The 20,214-nt window shown below is 43.5% G+C and overlaps 1 protein-coding gene across 15 annotated transcripts in view; it reads left to right on the top strand.

Moving 5' to 3' along the window:
* PDE11A (phosphodiesterase 11A) overlaps positions 1-20,214 on the top strand; it is a 299,742-nt gene that overhangs the window by 245,278 nt on the left and 34,250 nt on the right. For 10 of the 15 annotated variants that reach the window (XM_053268425.1, XM_053268433.1, XM_053268491.1 and 7 more), the window contains 5 exons: positions 535-635; positions 4,296-4,373; positions 7,013-7,076; positions 13,874-13,948; positions 17,613-17,696. In XM_053268425.1, coding sequence (XP_053124400.1) covers positions 535-635; positions 4,296-4,373; positions 7,013-7,076; positions 13,874-13,948; positions 17,613-17,696 — 402 coding nt within the window. Of the gene's footprint in view, positions 1-534; positions 640-1,069; positions 1,182-4,295; positions 4,374-4,740; positions 4,951-7,012; positions 7,077-8,973; positions 9,125-13,873; positions 14,007-17,612; positions 17,697-20,214 lie in introns of those variants that run through there. The other 5 variants (XR_008310873.1, XR_008310875.1, XR_008310874.1 and 2 more) reach the window with 5 other exon arrangements.

Raw genomic sequence — 20,214 nt, 5'->3', positions numbered from 1 at the left:
AAATGAACCCTCAAAGAAATGTGATACTTGCATCACATGCTTCTTTGTGGGTCCATTCCCCCCTCTTTCTCTAGGTACATTATTCATACGTTCCTCTTTGCAGGTTAGCATACTTTCTAGGAAGTAAGTTCTATGGAATTTAGTGGGAAGTTCAAGTAAACGAGCTTAGCATTGGGCTTGGATGCGTCTGCCCATACACATACATCTCTTGCAGAAGATGCCAAAGATCTCAAAGTGTATTCCGAAGGCATTTGGAAAAGGGAAAAGAAACCCCATCATGCTATTTATAAATTGCATACTAAATTGGTCTGTGTAATTCTTGCGTTTAATTGCCCATAATTTTGGTCTAGCAGAAAAATCTAGGAAAACATCTTAATTACAGTGGCTAATGGCATTATTTCTGTCCATGATTTCACTGTGAATGAAAAACAGATTTGCTGTAATGATGACACATGTTGCAGAGTTATTGGAAAACCTTTCAGAAACCCTCTATTGATCCTTAGCTATTTAGCTTTGCTATCTCTTTCATTATAGGGTCACAACATCTTTGCTAACTTGTCCTCCAAGGATTACAGTGACCTTATGCAGCTTCTGAAGAAGTCGATATTGGCAACAGACCTCACTCTCTATTTTGAGTAGGTATTGGCATTTTCTGAATTTGACAAATGAAAATCCAGAAGAGCTATAGTCCCTAACGGCCTTTTAAATACCACTGAGGGCAAAGGGCACATAATACTCGGAATTAGTATTTAATTATCATTTGAGTTACTTACTCTGTTGCGCACTGCATTTCAGGCTTGTGAACATTTTACGCATGTTAGGTTCTACTATTTTCAGTTTTCTGAATGTATAATATGCTTAATTTGTGCAGCCATAAACTTCCTACCAATGGGAAAGTAGCATTGCAGCAGCTAGTTGTCCCTTTCCCCCATGAAGCTAGTTCTTTGTGTGCAGAGAATTCTTTACATGGAGGAGCCTTCAAACTTGTACCCATCAATATTCTGTGGTACAGCCTAAGAAAAGCTGCATCACATGTTGTTCTTGTTCTTGTTGTTTTTTTGACATGCAGATTGGCCCTCAGTGTTATATTTAAACATTGAAACTGAAAGTTACCCTGATCCAGAGTCCTAGCTCCTGTAGGTAGACAACAAAGGAATTCTACTAGATAGCACCCCTAGCAGGTATGTTGCTTTTGGGCAAGTTCACACATGCATTTCCTTAAATGATGACTTGAACATGTGAAACTGCCATCCTAGGTCAGCTATGACAGACAGATGTATATTGCCTGACACAATCTCTAACACAATGCTTTCTAATCAATATAGTTCACACATGCCGTTGCAAGTAAGCTTGCTAACCTTTCTTTCCTGGCAGTGCTCTTGCACATTTAACACCCACATAGCATGCAGAAATCTGGCAGGTGATGCTGTTCGCAATATGGTGTGCATCTCTTTGCTGAGAAGGGGCTCTGTGGTTAAACTTCTGCCCTTCATGAAAATTAAGGATGTGCGCAAACCAAGGTTCAAGGACTGGTTCGGCGCTGTGGGGAGATAAGCAGTGAGTGGGAGCTTTAAGAAAGAAGAGAGCAGGTCTTTACCTGCTCTCCGACACCCCATTCAGCTTCCTGCTGGGGCAGTGCTCAGCCCAAGTACCCCTGTGCAGTGCCAGCACACACATGGCATCCGCGCATGTGTGTGCACCATTTGCCTGGTCAGCATGGTGTTGCTAACCACGCGAATGGCACCTGTGCAAGCATCCACTTTCTCCCCGCGGCGCCCAACCAGTGCTCAGACCTCGGTTTGTGCATGTGCTTAATGAAAATGCAAAAGTGCTGCTGTTGATGGGACAGAAATCCTGCCGGTGAGGGGAAAAGCTGGGAATCCTAGCTGCGAGTCATCAAGTAATGTGCCTGCATGTGCAGATCAGCAAAGCGAAATTAATTCATGAAATTTACTACCACAAGCCGTGTTGATGGCCATTAGTTTAGAGGGTTTTGAAAGAGGATTAGACAAATTCATGGCGGAGCATAGATCTATTAATGGCTATTAGTTAAGATGGATCAGTAGAACCTCCATGTTCAGAGGCAGTATATCTCTGGATGCTGGTTGCTGAGGATTGCTTTCAAACCGTACAGAGGCACTGGCTGAACAACTGGGCCTCTGGCCTGATCCAGCATCTTATTTTCTTAGCCCTCAGAATGTGGCGAATAATCAGAGTTCCATCCTGACAGAACAGTACAGTACTAAAATCACCACAATGATTTAATCTTTGTCCTTCATTCGTTTCCCTGACGTGGCATGAAAAAGGCCTGCTAACCCAGAGGCGTATGGGGTTTAACAGCAGCTGTGTGTCACCTATGTTTTTAACACTAATACTTATGAATCTGTCTTTCCTTTCTGATGTCAAAATGTAAGCTGTTCAAAATGAGTGTGAAAAGGTCACATTTTGGTTCTAGTTAAAGGTTCTTTTATTTCCATCTGAATTGATACACATTGCTTAAGGGGAACAAAACAATGTGGGGGGAAAGCATTTTCAATTTTTGGTTCTGTTTTCTCAGAAGAAAAATGTGTATCAAGCTGAAGGCTTTTTATTCAAATAAAATAAAGAACCACTCACCAAAAACACCTTGTGGAGTGCTGACGCAATGCGGAGTTGCATACGAACAGTTAAGGATAAGATTGATTTAAAGCCTATGTGCCAGCTAGTCTAGGCCATTAAAATTGTCATCACTGCAGTACTTATTCCCAGAGGGGTTGTTAGGCCATCATGTGCAAGCACTTTGATAGGCTATATTACAGCAACATGTGCAAGGGGAGAAAATGTAACACCTGTTGCTTCTTTGGCACACATCTTTATATGAAATAAACAGAACATTTTCTCATTGTTAAGAAGGAATGAGAAATTACTTTTTAGGGTGATCTAAAACTTACCGCTGTGGTGACATCAGCCCCATACGTAATATTTGATGCTTACGAACTGTGATATCAGCCCCATTGTGGGGGGACACTTCGCTAGCATAGTACATAACCACACAGTCTAGACTAACTACAGGGGTGGAAGTTGTAGATGTTACTAGGAGCAGACTGGACACAGGCATGGGATGGTGACAGCCTGGGCACTCCAGATGACATATGAAAGAGACCTCAGTCAAAGACAATCACGGATCTCTCAGCCCATCAATCAGTCATGAGGCTTAACACATTGTGATGAAATGCTTTCACATGTGTGCATCCATGAGGATCATTTGAAAAGCAAAACCATGGATGCCATTCACTACAATAAAGCTTGTCTTCTGCCCCCCCCTCCCCCCCCCCACATCCACCTGCAATCATGCCTTTTGATGTGGAAGACCGAGGGCTGATTTTACATGATAGAGCTCCCTTGTCAGGCTGCCCAGAAAGATATGGACAGCCTACTACTACTAATCATAATCATAATCATATTTATATACTGCTCTTCAACCAAAAGTGCACACAGGGGTTGTGATGTGTAATGCTTACCATAGGGATCCTCTGCATTGAGTGGTGAGTCTCCATCTCCACATTTTAATGTTTTGACATCAGACCTATTAGCATGTCACAAAGGGTCAACGGAGGGTTATACACTTTCAGGAACAGGCAACTCAGCTATGTTTCTAAAATCCAGACGTGTACTAAGTGTACTTTATCCTTCCATAAAAGTAGAGTAATGAGGTTCTATCATTTATGGCCTTGTTGTTGCTAGTGTGTAATCAGGAGACTATGAAATTGATGGGCTGTTGTAAAATTCATGCGGTAATTATAATTTTTAATTTGAATAGGTTGGCGCAGAGGCGGGCTGATACCTGTTTGCATTGGCGGGAATCCTACTTATTAGGTGTAGTAGAGGTATAGACCAGGACACTTTCCAGATTAGCCGCTCAGCAGCAGCAAAATGCTTCCGTTCAGACAAATCACATTCAAAATATAAATAGCAAAGCACCCAGCAGGGGGAGCAGTCTCACGAAAACTAACAATAAAAAAAAAACCCAGCAACTTTTTAATGCTGTACATACGACGTTATAGCACTATATCACAGCGATTAAATTTGAAACAGGGTGTTGGAAATATGAACTGCACCCTGCTGTCAGCATAGGGACTATGGTGTCACAACACTGGAAGTGTGGAAGCACACTTCAGAGATATGCTGTGACCCCGTTGCACGGTCTAATCTGGAAAGTGCCCAGCACTTTCTGAAGAAGCTGTACATTTTGAGAAGGACAGTGATCAAGTCTTAGAAATGTACTCATTTGCTTCTCGTGATATGTTTTCTTGTAGGAAGAGGTCTGAGTTTTTTGAACTTGTCAACAAAGGTGACTACAATTGGAATGTTACGTGTCAGCGAGAGATATTCCGGTAAGTCACAGAGGACCATTTTCATCCCAGTCATTTGACAAAGTCAAGATAACCTGTGACATTTTTAGGAATGGCTAGCAGCACTGCTTCCTGGCTCTAGACCTGCAGATAAATCACACTTCCTGCAGAAGCCTCCCAATGGCTAGTGGTCCTTGCCCTGGCTGAGAAGCATTTACCACAAGACTGTCTTCATCACACTGTGAGTCTTTAGCTCCTGGCAGATGTTCCTGGGAGCCACTTGCAAGGATGTGGTGGACATGTGACTGATGTGGTAACCACGTCTATAGTTTGTATTATGGCAAGGGCAGGGATCTGTGGTAAATATAATGTGTGCTCCAGCTTCCGGTCTGATTATATCATCAAACAGATCTCCTCTGGGAAGGGCAGCCAGAAAATTAAGAATATCTGCACAACAGGGAACATAAAGGTCATGAGCCCCTGGAAATCAAGCTGGAGCCCGCCAGATACACTTTGCCTTAGGACCTACCTAAACATCACACACAAGCTTGTGTAACAAAACTCCAGGGACCACTTTTGCTACAGAAAAGTTGCTTTAGGAGAGGGAATTTTCAGCGGAGAAGTGGTGAGTGCTGGGGGGCAGGAGTGGTTGCTTTTACCTTTCCCCACCCTTTGCTTTCCTGTGCAACTCCCCTTAAGCTGTTTCCTTCCAGGCCCATAGATAACCTCACTTGGGTAGGTAGCTGCTGCAGAAAAGTGGTGGGTGGGGGAAAGGGCTAAGCACCCTTCCTGCCCACTGCTTTGCCCCTGAAGATAGCAAATACCCCCCAAGGCAGCTTTTCTGGAACAGATGCAAATTACAGAACTGCAGCTTGCAAAATGCCATGTAACATTTAGCTGAGTGCTTAATATAAGACTTGTCCGTCAAGTCCTTGTGCTTACGTCAAAGCTAAGTGGCCCATAGCTGCTGCCTCAGACATTGCCACTCATAAGATCTCTGATACATATCTCGTTATGATATCTCCTCATATCTCTGCACACCTGCACACCTCTCTTCTTCATGACGCTTTCCAGGGCGCTTTCCAGACTAGACCCTACAACGTGGTCAGGACGCATCTCGGAAGTGTGCTTCCACATTTCCTGCATCATGACACCGCAGTCCCTACGTAGACAGCAGGATGCCGTTCACATATCCGATGCCTTGGTGCAAATTTAATAGCTGCGATATAGAGCAAGAACGTTGTACATCCGGCATGAAAAAGTTGCTGGTTTTGTGGGGGTTGTTAGTTGTTTCGAGACTGCTCCCTCTGCTGTTTACGTTCCGAATGCAACTTGCCTGAACGGAGGCATTTTGCTGCTGTTTCAGCAGCTAGTCTGGAAACCACCGAGACTACACCCTAGAAGAGCAGTAAAATGCTTCGGCTTGGCAGTATCATATTGAAAACAATCCCCAGAATCTCACATTTCTACAACGGGAAAATACAGCTATTTTTCTGCAATGGACTTGCAACGTTTTAGCTCTAAATCACAAAGATAAAATCCGAAGTAAGGCATCGGAAATGTGAACGGCACCTTGCTGTCAGCGCAAGGACTGCGGTGTCACAACACAGAAAGTGCGGAAGCACGCTTTGCAGATCCGTAGTGACACCGTGGTCAGGGTTAATCTGGGAAGTGCCCATGTGCCAGCCAGCAGATGGTAATGGGCTCCAGGCTGTCTCCCTCATCAGACCTACCGCTGCAGACCCTGAAATCCTTACAGACATCTGTGCACAGTTCACCATAACCTTTACACCCATCAAGAACCTCAAGGAAAGGCTAAAGACTCTTGGGATTCACAAAAGCAGCATTACAAAGTGCTCTCATATAGCTATGAAAGGGGCTATTCATGTGATGGCAAAGATTCTAAGCCTTTGTGTTTTAGCTGAGGTATGGGTCATTTCCTATTTTTCCCCCCATATCATTTCACTCATTCCTGATTTTAGAGCTGGGGCAGTATATTTGCCACTTTTTTTATTTCCAGTGTCCTTGTTCTTCATTTGGGCTTTCTCATAGTTTTATCTGCATCATGTACTGTACATAAATGCTTTCTCCAGCTGAATAGTTTCTTTCTCCCAACACTTATAAAACATAATTGTAGCCAGGTATTAAACTACAGTGAAACAGTGTAGTCCTTACAGTAAATCTTGAATTTTTATTGCAGATGAACCATAGAAACTGCTTAAACAGTGTCTGGAATGCCTCTCATGGTTATAGCTTTTCTCTTACCATAGTAGTCACTTATAAGTAGGCAAATAGATTAGTCCAATCTGTATTTATTATGTAATAACTCCTTTCTTACATCATGGCAAAAACCCAGCTGCCCTGTATATTATAAATATTACTTTATTAGTCAAAGTGCAGCAAAATTAGTAGGTAGTCTGCAGTGATACACGTTTCCTTTGTAGCACTCAATGGATGGCATTGAAAATTCATTATCTGATGATCTATAATGCATTAGCCTTCGTATATTTAATGGCATAAAAACTGTGCTGACTGCTGAAATTCCAGGCAGTGCCTTCTCTAGAAGAGAAGAAGGTCCTAATTCTGTTTTTTCCTCCCCTTTTAATTATGTATCCAGGGTGATTTGTTTAGAAAAGCAACAAAGGTTTGCTCAGCTTGTATTGTTCATTTCTGTTTTTCAGATCAATGCTAATGACAGCCTGTGACCTTGGAGCTGCAACCAAACCGTGGGAGATTTCAAGACAGGCAAGTCATGATTAATAGCACAGCAAGGAAGAGGAGGTACTGATGCAATGGCTTTCCCAGGAACTTGACATACAAGGGACCAAATCTGCAATCGATTTACAACAGTATTGCTGTATTTAAAAATAGCACAGATTTTCTGCTACCATGGTTTATTGCCCAATCTTGGTTTGTTGGTTTGTTTGATGGCATTGAGAAATACTGAAGCCTCTGAAGAACATCTGATTCTATAATCACAGCCTTATAATCAACTCTTCTGCTTCAGCTCAACAATAATATAAAGGAAACTCAAAATATGGGATTGCTTTGTAGGCAGCTTTTGAAGTTCTATCATCCCACAAAATGTTGAAGGCAAAAGTTAAGTGTGGACCTTTGGAGGAGATCTCTCAAATCCATATTTCAAAAATGGTTCCTGAAGGAAATTCCTGGGAATGTTTAGACCAACCATAAGCACCTAGATAAGAGCTGGCAAAAAGCTATTTCATTTAAAAGGAACGTATGGGGGTGGGACTGTGGGTGAGATTAAACCTCTGGGAAGGACTCCATACTCATTTGTAGAGGCTCCTCTGTTCTTTATAAAGTCCCAGCTCAAAGATCTGTTCTTTACTAAAATAAATAATATCAAAAAATGAATTGTTGTTCTCCTTGGGCAGGAATATTTGATAGCAACATAATTACTTTCTATCTCCAGAGTTTGACATTTTTAAATTTGTCCTTAAAAAACCCACACACAAAGTAAAAGTAAAGTGGTGCCCGTGAGTCAGTATCGACTCCTGGCAACCACAGAGCCATGTGGTTTTCTTTGGTAGAATACAGTTTACCATTTGGTTTGGTTTACCATTGCCTTCTCTTGTGCAGTGTGAGATGATGCCTTTCAGCAGCTTCCTATATCGCTGCTGCCCAATAGTTCTGAAAAACATACCAGCGGGGATTCGAACCAGCCAACTCTTGCTTGCTAGGCAAGTCATTTCCCCGCTGCGCCATTAGGTGGCTCCACACACATAACTGCCCCTTCAACTGCCCCTTTTTAATCTCCTTTTGGGATTTGCAAGGTTCCATTTTTAATTAATGTAAATTAAGATCCTCCTAGGTAGTCAGCCTGCATATTGACTTGAAATACAGAATTACTGAAATTTACTTCCTAGTAAGTATGTTTAGAATTGTAGCTTGAAGGGCACATCTAAGGGACAACAACCTTACCCTGTCAGATGGAGCAACTAAATATCTTCCCATTTGATTGACTGATTGATTACGTGCTGTCAAGTCAGTCTCGACTCCTAGTGACCACATAGATTCTCTCCAAGATTATCTGTCTTCCCAGTTTTTGTTTTAGGAAATTGATAAAACCATATCATTCAGAAAATGTGAGCACTTTTCTTTTCTGGCAAATTGACTGTCAAATTGACTGCCTTCTCTAGGTAGAGGAATGTGTACCATGCAAGCCTCTCAACCTGGTGTAACCTTCCCTTATCTGTAAACCTCCAAGGTCCACTTACCATTTTCATGCCTTCATCCTCTATGGGGTGTTAAAAAATATGAGCTCCACTTCAGCGCAGGAGGTGCCATTTTGATTTTTGTGCAAAAACTTCCCTCCCCTGTGTCCCGGACTTAGTTGACACAAATAACAGAAAATGTGGTAAAAATCTGCCTACACTGTACCATTTCAGAGTGCAGGTTTTTGATATGTTCCATATAGATAGATAGATATAGATATAGATATATGTTCCATATATATATATATATATATATATATATATATATATATCCCATTCTACATATAGAAAACTAAATGTTAAGGAGTCAAGTTATAACCTGGCCATTTCCCTGATATGCTAGATTTGCATGTGCAGGAAATTCGGTTTTGTGGGGAAGCATTAAGCCATATGATTTGCATCCACAGCCCGCCCATCTGAAGTGGTACAATCCAGGAACAATTTTACCACTTCATCTTCTCTTTGCATGAACTGGTCTGTAGTGCCATTCTACAAGGCCTTATCTACACATTCAACAGAATGGGGTGTCAGAATCCTGAGGAGAAAACTGTACTGCAGGTGGGGTGTGCCATTTTCTATGCTGTACATCTTGTAAGGTTTTTTTTTTTTTTAAGAATTACCTTAGCATATCAGGGAGAATAGTTCTAGGCCAGTCCACTTCCTGCTGTGCTAGTTTTCTATTTCCAAGGAGGTTTTTACATGGGGGTATTCAAAATATGTCACCTTAAGTGGTGCAGCGGGGAAATGCTTGACAAACAAGCAGAAGGTTGCCTGTTCAAATCCCTGCTGCTACTATATCAGGCAGAAGCGATATAGGAAGATGCTGAAAGGCATCATATCATACTGCATGGGAGATGGCAATGGTAACCCCCTCCTGTATTCTAAAAAGAAAACCACAGGGCTCTGTGAGTGCCAGTAGTTGAAATCGACTTGATGGCACACTTTACCTTTACTTTATTCAAAATATGCCCTTCACCTGTGGACGTGGTACAGACATTTTCTTCCAGTTCAGGACTCTACCACCTTATTCTCCTGCATTTATAGATCCACTCTTAGTGTCCGCAGAAAGGACTAACAAAGGAAAGGAACCTAAAAGTTAGCTACTATTTGATGTCAGGTAGCTAACTTGCAAGTTCCTTTCCTTTGCTATGATAGTAAGCTGGGAAACCATTATATGGTGCTACAGGAATGTTAGGTAGCATATGGTCTCTTATATATGAGCATGTAAGACTTCTCATGGCATTTTCAGCAGAGGTTGTGTGTGTGTGTGCTTGCTTGCACACACACATATATGTAAGTGACAGAGAGAACATCTGTATTTAGGTCAACTTCACTTGCTGCCTGAGGCCTAGCAATTTCTTTAGGCCATTAATCTTTAAAAATAATACTGTATCCTTCCAGAAAAGTTTTTTTTTAAACACCATACTGGGGAAGAAAAACAATCTGAAAGTCAATTAATATTAGCTTTACAGAAAAGCATTGTATATTTCCAGAAGTTATGCACTAAGCATGTATCCTCAGTCTTATTTCATTTAGATTTATAGTCCAACTCATCTTGAAGGCAAATTAAATCAATGAAATAGATAAAACATCACAGAACAAGTGTTAAAACAATCTTAATCTCTATACATAATGATATGTTCATGTGCAATCACGATATATGGCAGCATGAAAATCTCTGTAGACACATAGTACAGAGAAACAGGTCTGAAGCAGGGTATTCTTTTTAAAATCCAGGTTACATTTATTGAATGTAAATGAAGCTATTTTGCCAGTTGCTTCTTGGGATTTTGCCATGGACACTGTCTCAGTTCTTTGTGCGGAGCACGCTTGTCTGTGTTTGAATGTGTCTATGTACTGGCTTGGGGTCACTGTCTTTTTTGTCTGCTCCTCACTTGCTGTCCTGCATTCAAACTGAGAGGTTCTCCCTGTCTCTGCACAAGATACTGTTTGTTAGTTCATTGTTTTCTTAGTCTATGTTTTTAGTTAGTAATAAATATCAAACTCTTGTTTCTCATTTAAAGTTGGCTCCCTGTTCAGTTACTTACTTATAGAGTAAATAATTACTTATTTACTTTCTCCCAGACTCAGAGACGAACGTTTGGGGCGGTGTACAAATTAGATAGATAGATAGATAGATAGATAGATAGATAGATAGATAGATAGATAGATAGATAGACAGACAGAAGTAATTTATCTGCAACACTTCTCACAATGTTGCTGCCATGTGGTAGCAGCTTGAAAGTGCCTCTGTGTGACTCCTGCATTACACAGGGTCAGCTCAGATGATACTTTTCTGGCTCACACTATTAAAAGGGGGATGCATCAAGAGTGCACCCACCATGACATCTTTTACAGATGTCCTGACATTCTTCCATCATATTCCTCTATCACAGGGCTGCACAATTTCAGCCCTCCAGTTGTTGCTGGACTACAGCTCCCACCATCCCTATTGGCCACTGTGGCTGGTGAGAACATAGGAAGCTGCCACAGACTGAGTCAGACCCTAGGTCCATCTAGCTCAGTATTGTCTTCACAAACTGACAGTGGCTTCTCCAAGGTTGCAGGCAGGAATCTCTCTCAACTCTATCTTGGAGATGCCAGGGAGGGAATTTGGTACCTTCTGCTCTTGCCAGAGCGGCTCCATCCGCTGAAGGGAGTATCTTGCAGTGCTCACACTTCTAGTCTCCCATTCATTTGCAACCAGGGTGGACCCTGCTTAGCTAAGGGTCCAGGCTTAGCTAATTTGTTGTATTGTTTTATGCCTGTTTTTATATGTTTTTGTATTTTTAGCATGATGTTTTTATTGTGTTTTTATTGTATGTTTTTAACTTTTGTAAACCGCCTTGGGGCTATCTTTTAACGAAAGGCGGTATAAAAATGCAAAAATAAAATAAAAAAATAAAAATAAGGGGACATTATGCTTGCTACCACAAGACCCACTCTCCTCTCCCTGAGGAGAGTTGTAGCCCAGCAACAACTGGAAGGCTGAAGTTGTGCAGCCCTGATTTCTTGTATGTGTATTGGGTGTGTGTGTGTGTGTGTGTGTGTGTGTGTGTGTGTGTGTGTGTGTGTGTGTGTTCCAAACTGCTGCTGTACAAGCATTCAAATTTGTTTAATTGTGTACGCCAGAAAGGTACTATCCAAACTGGCCCACAGTAGTCTTTTGTGTGTGTTCTAGTTGATCGTGTGGCTTGGCCCTCCCTGCGTGGCTGGTCTTCATCCTACTACAAGGCACCACCAGGAATGTTTGGCAGCTGTATGGAAACAAATTGATCAGATTACTCAAATTGTTTATCTGTGCAGTGCAAATTGCACAGTGGGAGCTTATCTGTGTGGTGACTCCATAATATGAAATGACCAACTACATGGATCAACTCCCATATTGCAGTGTTATCATAAGAAGCAGCACTTCGTTGGAGTTTACTGACAGTCAGAGGTGGATTAAGCCTTTTGCTGCCTGTAGGTGGCCTAAGATTTGCCACCCCCACTGCCGCAGCGAGGGTAGGAGTGGCAAGGGGGAAGTCTCCCCTTTTTTCTTCTAAAAGCCACCGCAGCAGTGGGATGGGGGACCGAAGGCTGCACAGCGGCAGCTGTGGGGTGTGGAGATGAGGTAAAATTCCCCCCTTTTTCATTAAAATGCCACTATCTGCCTGGCGGAATGGGGCGGCAGCGGCTGCAGCAGGAAGGGTTGTGGTGTCTGGTGTGTTTGTGGGGGGGAGTTCCCCTGTTTACCTTAAAGCATCTGCTGCTGCTGCTGCTGCTGCTGCATGGAGCAACAGCAAGGGAAAGCTCCTTCTAGCTCCCCTCCTCCCTCCCATATAAGTGCACACCCCCGTTGCAGCCCATTTTGGACCTTTCTCCATGTGCAGGAAAAGATCCAAAAAGGGGCTGCGACGGGGGCGTGCACTCATTTGGGAGGGAGGAGGAGATCTGAATGGAGCTCTCCCTTGCTGCTCCTTCACACAGCAGCAGCAGCAGTGGACGCTGCTTGAAGGTAAACTGGGGGACTTCCCTGCCACACCAGATGCCACAACCCTTCCCGCTGCAGCTACTGCCGCCCCATTCCACGACGCAGGCAGCAGCATTTTAATGTAAAAGAGGGGACTTTCCCATAGTCCCCTGCATCCGCCCCATTCTGCTTCTGCTGTGGCTTTTAGGGGGGAAAGGGGGCAACTCCCCCCTTGCCGTCTCCACTGCTGTCCGGGCAGGCAGCGCCTTGCACCTGACATGATTTTGAAGGCAGGCGGGCCCACTAGGAGATCTCGCCACCAATGCTAAGCAGCAGTAGTTTTTAAAGTTTTTAAAAAATTCAACTTTCCCCTGCCCCAAGATTTGCCATTCCTCCAAGATTTGCCACCGTAGGCAATTGCCTCTGTTGCCTATATGGTAATCCACCTATGCTGGCAGTGAAGAAAGCTCTGGTAGCAGCCTGTATTTTTTCCAGAAGTCACTGGCTGACATCCTGATTAAATTTACAAGAGGAAGTCCTTTTGAAATTTAGTAGTCCTTTAGACTATTCCCTGAGTGGTACTATTGAGTAATTTAGTCAGGATGTCAACCACTGACATTTCACTCTTTTACAAAGCTAGATTTATGTGCCCTCATTGAACTAGAATAATAATGCTGTTGCCTCTTCTACATCTCGGTGTCCAAGTGAGGTCTCATGGACAACAGGGCCTTTCCATCCCCTCCTTAATCTGTGTGAAAGGATACCCATGAAAATATGGAGTGTGCATGTTGCTGACAATTTCATAAGGTTCATTTTGGCTTAAACAGAGATTCACACCTTGCATTTCAGTCAATGGCATGCAGATCCCTTATTGTCTGAAATCATACAAGGAAGTTTAAAGAAATGATGGCAAGAATGGGGGGAAAGATGTTAAGTGCATGTCAAATTGTAATGATTCAGACTAGAGGATAACATTGATGTCTGCATTACAGAAGTTAAAACCAGAATAGAAGTTTCTTTATATGGGCTCATGTGTGGGCAATGCTTGGAGCAAACCAACACAACGATGGACTGGTGTCTGTGCTGGCTTTCTTCAAAACATTATGTATCTCATGTGTCATTTCAGCACAGCTCAAAATTATTTGGAAGTGTATTCTCATGATAGTTCATGTTGTGTATGTTTTAGCGTATTGAAAGACTGTGGTGGCTCCGATTCAGCAAGCACTCTGAGCAACAACTATATATTTAAAATCAGCTGTGTGCTTAAGCTCCCTACATAGTCAGGGCTTAAGACAGGAAATTCATTATGCTTGCAGAAGTAGATACCCTAACTGATAATTTGATCTGTGTTTTAGGTAGCTGAACTGGTAACGAGTGAATTCTTTGAACAAGGGGACAGAGAGAGATCTGAGCTCAAACTCACACCTTCTGTAAGCATCACCAGTTTTGTTACTGTAGAACAAGAAAACGGTTACTGACTTTACCACAAATAACAACAAAGCTTAAATAAAAGAGAATGGAAATAATGTGTTTCTCACTCCTACCTACTTGCCTTTCTTAAAAATAAAAGTGAGTAAGTGAAAAGACAAGAACAGATGAGACTACATTTCAGAGCAACAGAAATGTATCTAGTCGTGAGTTTTATTGTGTCGATTATTTTGGCATCACCAAGGCTAATTTTCCAAGGCATACTATACAAACAAGAAATAACCACACTAACTGATATCCAGACTAGTGCTGCACCAGTACAAGAGGTTGCTCTTGCACAACCCGTGGCTTGCCTCCTGCTGTGAAATCTCTTCCATAGCCCATATATGTTGAGGGAATGATGCAAAGCAATCCACTATCCTTGTTACACAAGCACAGCACTTGCACAAGCAGATTTAGAGCCCAAGAGATTGAGCAGCTCTGAGAATCTGCTAAGCTACATAGTCGTCTTCCATGGAAGCGTCTTTCTTTGCTTCTTTGTACTAGTATTATCTGTATTGACAAATACATACAGTATCTCAAAGCCATCAGTTTAAGATGAGTCTTGTCTGGATGTTAGCCACTGTTTCTTTCAGAAAGCACAATTTGAAGATTGGTTTGATGTTGTTGTCCCCCCACCCCAATCAGTATTTATGTGGTGCATCTTTCCTGGACAGAACACCTCCTGAGCTCACATTATATGGCTTTGGATGGCAATTAATTTTTTATCAGTGGATATATTTTGAATTGATCAACAACTAAAGGGCCATTGGCTCAATGACTCACTCCAGCATGAGCTGCAGTGGTGGTTTGCATGCTTGAATAACATTTCTCCCTAATATGCTAGTTTTCTATGTGCAAGGAGTCCATTCTCCCCCCCACCCACCGCCAACATGGCACAGCTTTCAAAGATTCCATGTTCCATTTTTCCTTTCACTGATTGTCTCTGCCCTTGTAAGAACATTGGAGCTGAATCTGTCTCACATATTTTATTACACTGTAAGGGCATACACACGGCCAAACTTACCTGGCCTGGGCAGGGCTGTGAGGGAGATGGGAGCCGTCCTGCTTCCCCCCACATGATGAGTGCTGCTTTCGGGCTTTCCAGCATTGTACGCCCACACAACCAGTGCTCAACAACTCTAGGAGCAGCAATGGGTTAGGGGAAAGCAGGCTGCAGCCTCCCATGTCCCCCAGTGCACCCCATGAGGAGCGGGGTACATTGGGGGATTTCCCTGTCACCGGGCACTCCAGTCAACCAGGGGCTGGGGTGGAAGGATACCAATAAAAGTCCGAGGAAAAAACTTGGGCTACCCGGCAGTCCAGCACTGGGATCAGGCCCAATCCTGGCACTCTACATGAGCCGCGCTTCCCAGGATAGGGCTGCTTGTATGAGCAGCAGAACAGCAACAATTAGTTTGAAGTTAACTGACAGATAAATATCTCAAAACCATCGGTTTAAGGTGAGACTTAGAGTGATTCCCACCTGTATTTGTAGCCTAACGTATGGAAACTGAGTCATAATCTGCTCAGCTTCAGCTTTGATGAATCCATGCAGTTACATGGTGGCAAAACAGTGTGCTGGATTGGGGGAGACATGGGCACCCACACTCCCCCCCCCACACATTTGAAATGGCAGCTGGACCCATTAGTATGTCCTTCCCTATTGCACTCCAGCTGCATGAGCCAAGAAGACACTAGTAATATAAATGGAAATGAGCAGCTGCCATGCGTAATAAGGGGAGAGTATGTTGCCATTCGCACAGGGCAAGGAGTGTGGTAGAGCCCTTTGCTTGTGCCTGGACGTACAGAGCCTGGTTGAGGTGCATAATAAAAAGGGATCCTTGGCATCAGAGGCTGTGGGGGGGGGGGGTCCAGAGCCCCTGGGTCCAGAAGGATCACCCAGGCTGCCAGTTGCCTCTCGGTTAGAGAGCATTCCCATTGTGTTGCCTGTGCAGATGCTGTCTTTGGGTATGGCTGGTTACGCATGAAAATACATGGCCATGGTAGGGAGAAAGGATGTGTGCCTGGGAAATTCCAAAATTCATTACTGCTGCTCAGAATCTACCATTCCAAGATGTTTCAGGGGTCAGCTCAGGAGTTTTCTTAGTAGCATGTAATTCTGCAGGCAGGGCCTGCCTGACATTTTTAATCTTTGTACAGCATCTAGATCCTTGAGGTGATATACTATGATGACGACAGATTTTTAAATACCGCTTTTCAACAAAAGTTCCCAAAGTGGTCTACGTAGAGAAATAAATAAAGATAGTTCCCTGTCCCCAAAGGGCTCACAATCTAAAAAGAAAGAAAGGGTAGACACCAGCAACGCTACTGGAGGGATGCTGTGCTGGGGATGGATAGGGCCAGTTGCTCTCCCCCTGCTCAATAAAGAGAATCATCACTTTTAAAAGGTGGTGCTTTGCTCAGTTAGCGGGGGGACGGGGTATAATCAACATCAGCATCACAATAAAGATGATGATGATGACATGATAGAATGAAATCATGCATGATGCATAACACATCTCCCAATCAAATACAAATTAAGGCCATTCACACGACCTTAATTCTCTGAGCCAGGGAGTGCTTGCAGGGAGGCAGGCTCCTACTTGCCTCCCTGCACATGATCTCCTTACCTTTCAGGGCTCTACTGCTCATTGCAGCACACGACCGGAAGCTGCAATGAGCAGCAGAGCTGGGAGCTGGAGGAGGAAGTTCTCTGGCAGTGGCATCCCACAATGCACCAGGCCAGAAGCGCAGTGTATTGAGGGATTCCCCCTCAGCTGGGCACTCTTGACGCCGAGCTCTGTCTGCAGCCCAAGCACACACACATGGCCAGGGTCCCAGGGAGAAGGGTGCTCTTGCAGCCTTCTACCGGGGGGAAACCTTGGGCTATGGATCAGCCTCAATCCTGGCGCTTCACACAAGCAGCCCTACCCCGGAAGGCCTGCTCATGTGAACAACGTGTGTGTGTGTGTGTGTGTGTGTGTGGTGTGTGACACTACACTTTTTTTAAAAAAAGCTTTCATCCCCCTGTTCATGGAATGTATTCAAGCTTGGTCTTTGTTACGTACTGGCCTGTTTTTCTATTCCTGGCCTAGATAACATGAGCCCAGGAGAGTCCAGTAAAAATCCAAAGAGAAAAATAAGAGGAGGAAGCCAGGTTGCATAACACAATGATATATTTGAGATCCAAACTCTACAGACTTCAAGCAATGCTACTCTATCCCATAACCACCAATGCTCTGAAGCAATACATAGTCATGAGTAATATTCACTGAAGCTCCCCCTGGGAAAAGGAAACAGATGTGGGAGGAAGTGCAAATCTTTATAATCTCCCCACTCCCATATGGTATATTTGCCTGATGTTAAGGAATTGCATAGCATAGCAGTCAATTGAATTACACTTACAAATCCCATAAACAAAGTCAGGGGATAAATGCTTTATTTTTCATCTTAGACAAAAAGGGGAAGTGTGGGTAAGGATTGATTATGCTAATGCTTTTCTAAGAGTTCAGTTTGTAACAATTTGATCCTAGGTCCAAAGAGCTAGATGAAGCAGTTGTCTATAAAATACTCTAGAGTAATAAAGCATGACATATTTCTCTCTTTCACTTTCTCTCAATTCAGGCTATTTTTGATCGGAACAGGAAAGATGAACTGCCTCGATTGCAGCTGGAATGGATTGATAGCATCTGCCTGCCTCTCTATCAGGTATTTTTTGCAGATTGCTGCAGCAGGGTTAGTAGACGTCTGGCTGGTCCCGCTTCTCTGCAGAACGGAGATTATGTAACCGCTCTGCAGGAGCATTTAATCTTCAGATCTGCAGTTTGTCATGGACCTCAGTCACTCTACTGTGCTTTCAGGGAGCATAAGCAATACAGGACAGGGGAAGAAACTGAAAGAAATGGCTAAAGGAACTTCTAAGGAACTGAAAGAAATGGCTAAAGCCAGGACCCGCTCCATTTAGCAGTGTAATATCTGATGATCATGTTTCTCTTCAGTCTTTACCATAGATGTTTGGGGACAACTAATTTAAGATAAATGCTGCAGGACACAATTGCCTCATGAGGAGTGGGGTGTGGGGCCTGCTGGGCAACTGTGGTAGTATTGGGGGTTAGAGCTACATCCCAAGGGGAGAAAAGCCCTGTTGCCTTAGTGGACTCCTCCATTGGGTGGAAGAATGGAGGCAATGAAGGAGCAGCAGCACACTCCATCCCAGGGATACCCAGACTGCTCTGTTCCAGCCAGCCTGATGCCACAATTGCCCTCCCTCCCACCTCCTTCCCTCCCTCCCTGTCTCTCAGCTGTGTGTTCTCTCATCTTCCTTTTGGTGTCAGTAGTAGTGGCAGTGGGGCAGATGAAAAGAGGGGAAGAAGCAAAATATAGAATGAAAAAGCGGAGATTGAGACCTGCACGTTTGTCACCAGCCAGCTAAAAACTGGGAGGAAAGGGCAAGTGATATGACTGTCATCGTCCTTCCCTCCCGTGGGACTTTTACACACAACAGGCTTTACCAGGGGTTTACTGGGAGGCTTTACTGCGAACTCGAAGTTGTCCCAAATAACTGACGCAAATAGTGGTTTTTAAAGAAAAATTGATTGATTAAGTGCTGTCAAGTCGATGTCTCTCCAGGATGATCTATCTTCAACTTGGCCTTTACAATTAAGAGAGGAGAGCTGGTCTTGTGGCAGCAAGCATGACGTCCCCTTAGCTAAGCACGGTATACCCTGGGTGCATATGAATGGGAGACTAGAAGTGTGAGCGCTGTAACATATTCCCCTCAGGGGATGGAGCTACTCTGGGAAGAGCAGAAGGTTTCAAGTTCCCTCCCTGGCTTCTCCAAGATAGGGCTGAGAGAGATTCCTGCCTGCAACCTTGGAGAAGCCACCGCCAGTCTGTGAAGACAATTCTGAGCTAGATAGACCAGTGGTCTGACTCAGTCTATGGCAGCTTCCTATGTTCCTATGTTCCTGTGTAAGGTCTCTCAGTAGTGCATTCACTGTTGTCATAATCAAGTCCATCCACTTTGCTACTGGTTCTCCTCTTCTTCTCTTTCCTTCAACTTTCCCCAGCATTATGGACTTCTCAAGGAATCTGGGTCTTCGCATAATGTGTCCAAAGTATGATAGTTTGAGCCTGGTCATTTGTGCCTCAAGTGAAAATTGTGGATTGGTTTTTTCTATGATCCATTTGTTTGTTTTCCTGGCTGTCCATGGTATCCTCAAAAGTCTTCTCCAGCACCAAAGTTCAAAAGCATCAATACTTTTTCTATCTTGCTTCTTCAGAGTCCAGCTTTCACATCCATAGAGTGTCACAGGGGAAACCATTGTCTGAACAATTCTAATCTTTGTAGGTATAGACATGTCATGGCATCTAAATATCCTTTCCAAGACCTTCATTGCAACCCTACCAAGTGCTAGTCTGTCATGTATTTCTTTACTAATGGATCCTTTACTGCTGATGGTCGATCCTAAAAGGCAGAAACTATCCACCACTTCAGTGTCTTCATTATCAATTCTGAGGCTGGTTGCTGTGCCCATTGTCATTAGTTTGGTCTTCTTTACATTTAGTCATAGTCCCATTTTTTCACTGTGCTCCTTGACTCTCATTACTAGAGCTTGCAGATTTTGTTTACCCCCGATATAAATCGGGCTACACAATAATTCATAGTGAAAAGCCCGAATTGTGTGTGAACTGCTCCCCAATAACTCTCAGGGATTTTGGTGTAAATCTGCCCGATATGCAAACACACCCCCTCCATTCCGGAAGAGATGTGAGTTAAAGGGCTTTATAAAAGCCCCATATGAAGAACTTCGTGGGCATGGTTTTGTTTGCCAAGAGGTACTTCCACTTGGAAACATGCTTCTATAACACACATTTGTGTGCTTGTGTACAGAGGTATGCCTAGGTAATTTTGGAGCCTGGACCTAAAGGACTTTGGAGGACCCCACCCCCACCCCCAATGCAAGTTGGACATCATCCCCCCTACACACACACATACACACACACAGTATTTTAAACACATGGGTTCTTAAGGGCACTCACAAGAATGTGAGAATATAAAACAGGTATATTTACGCAAATATACATTAGCAGAAACATTTCAACATGCAATTTAACATATACCTACCTCACATATTTCTTTCCCCACTCTCCCCTCTGTCTTTATGCTCGGCTGCCTGGCGCAGGTCAGTCACGCTTGCAGGGGCGTATCTAGGGAAAATAGCAC

Source organism: Hemicordylus capensis, chromosome 1 (assembly GCF_027244095.1).
Source record: "Hemicordylus capensis ecotype Gifberg chromosome 1, rHemCap1.1.pri, whole genome shotgun sequence".
Taxonomy (NCBI): Eukaryota; Metazoa; Chordata; class Lepidosauria; order Squamata; family Cordylidae; genus Hemicordylus; species Hemicordylus capensis.
This window is presented reverse-complemented; position numbering and strand designations above follow the sequence as displayed.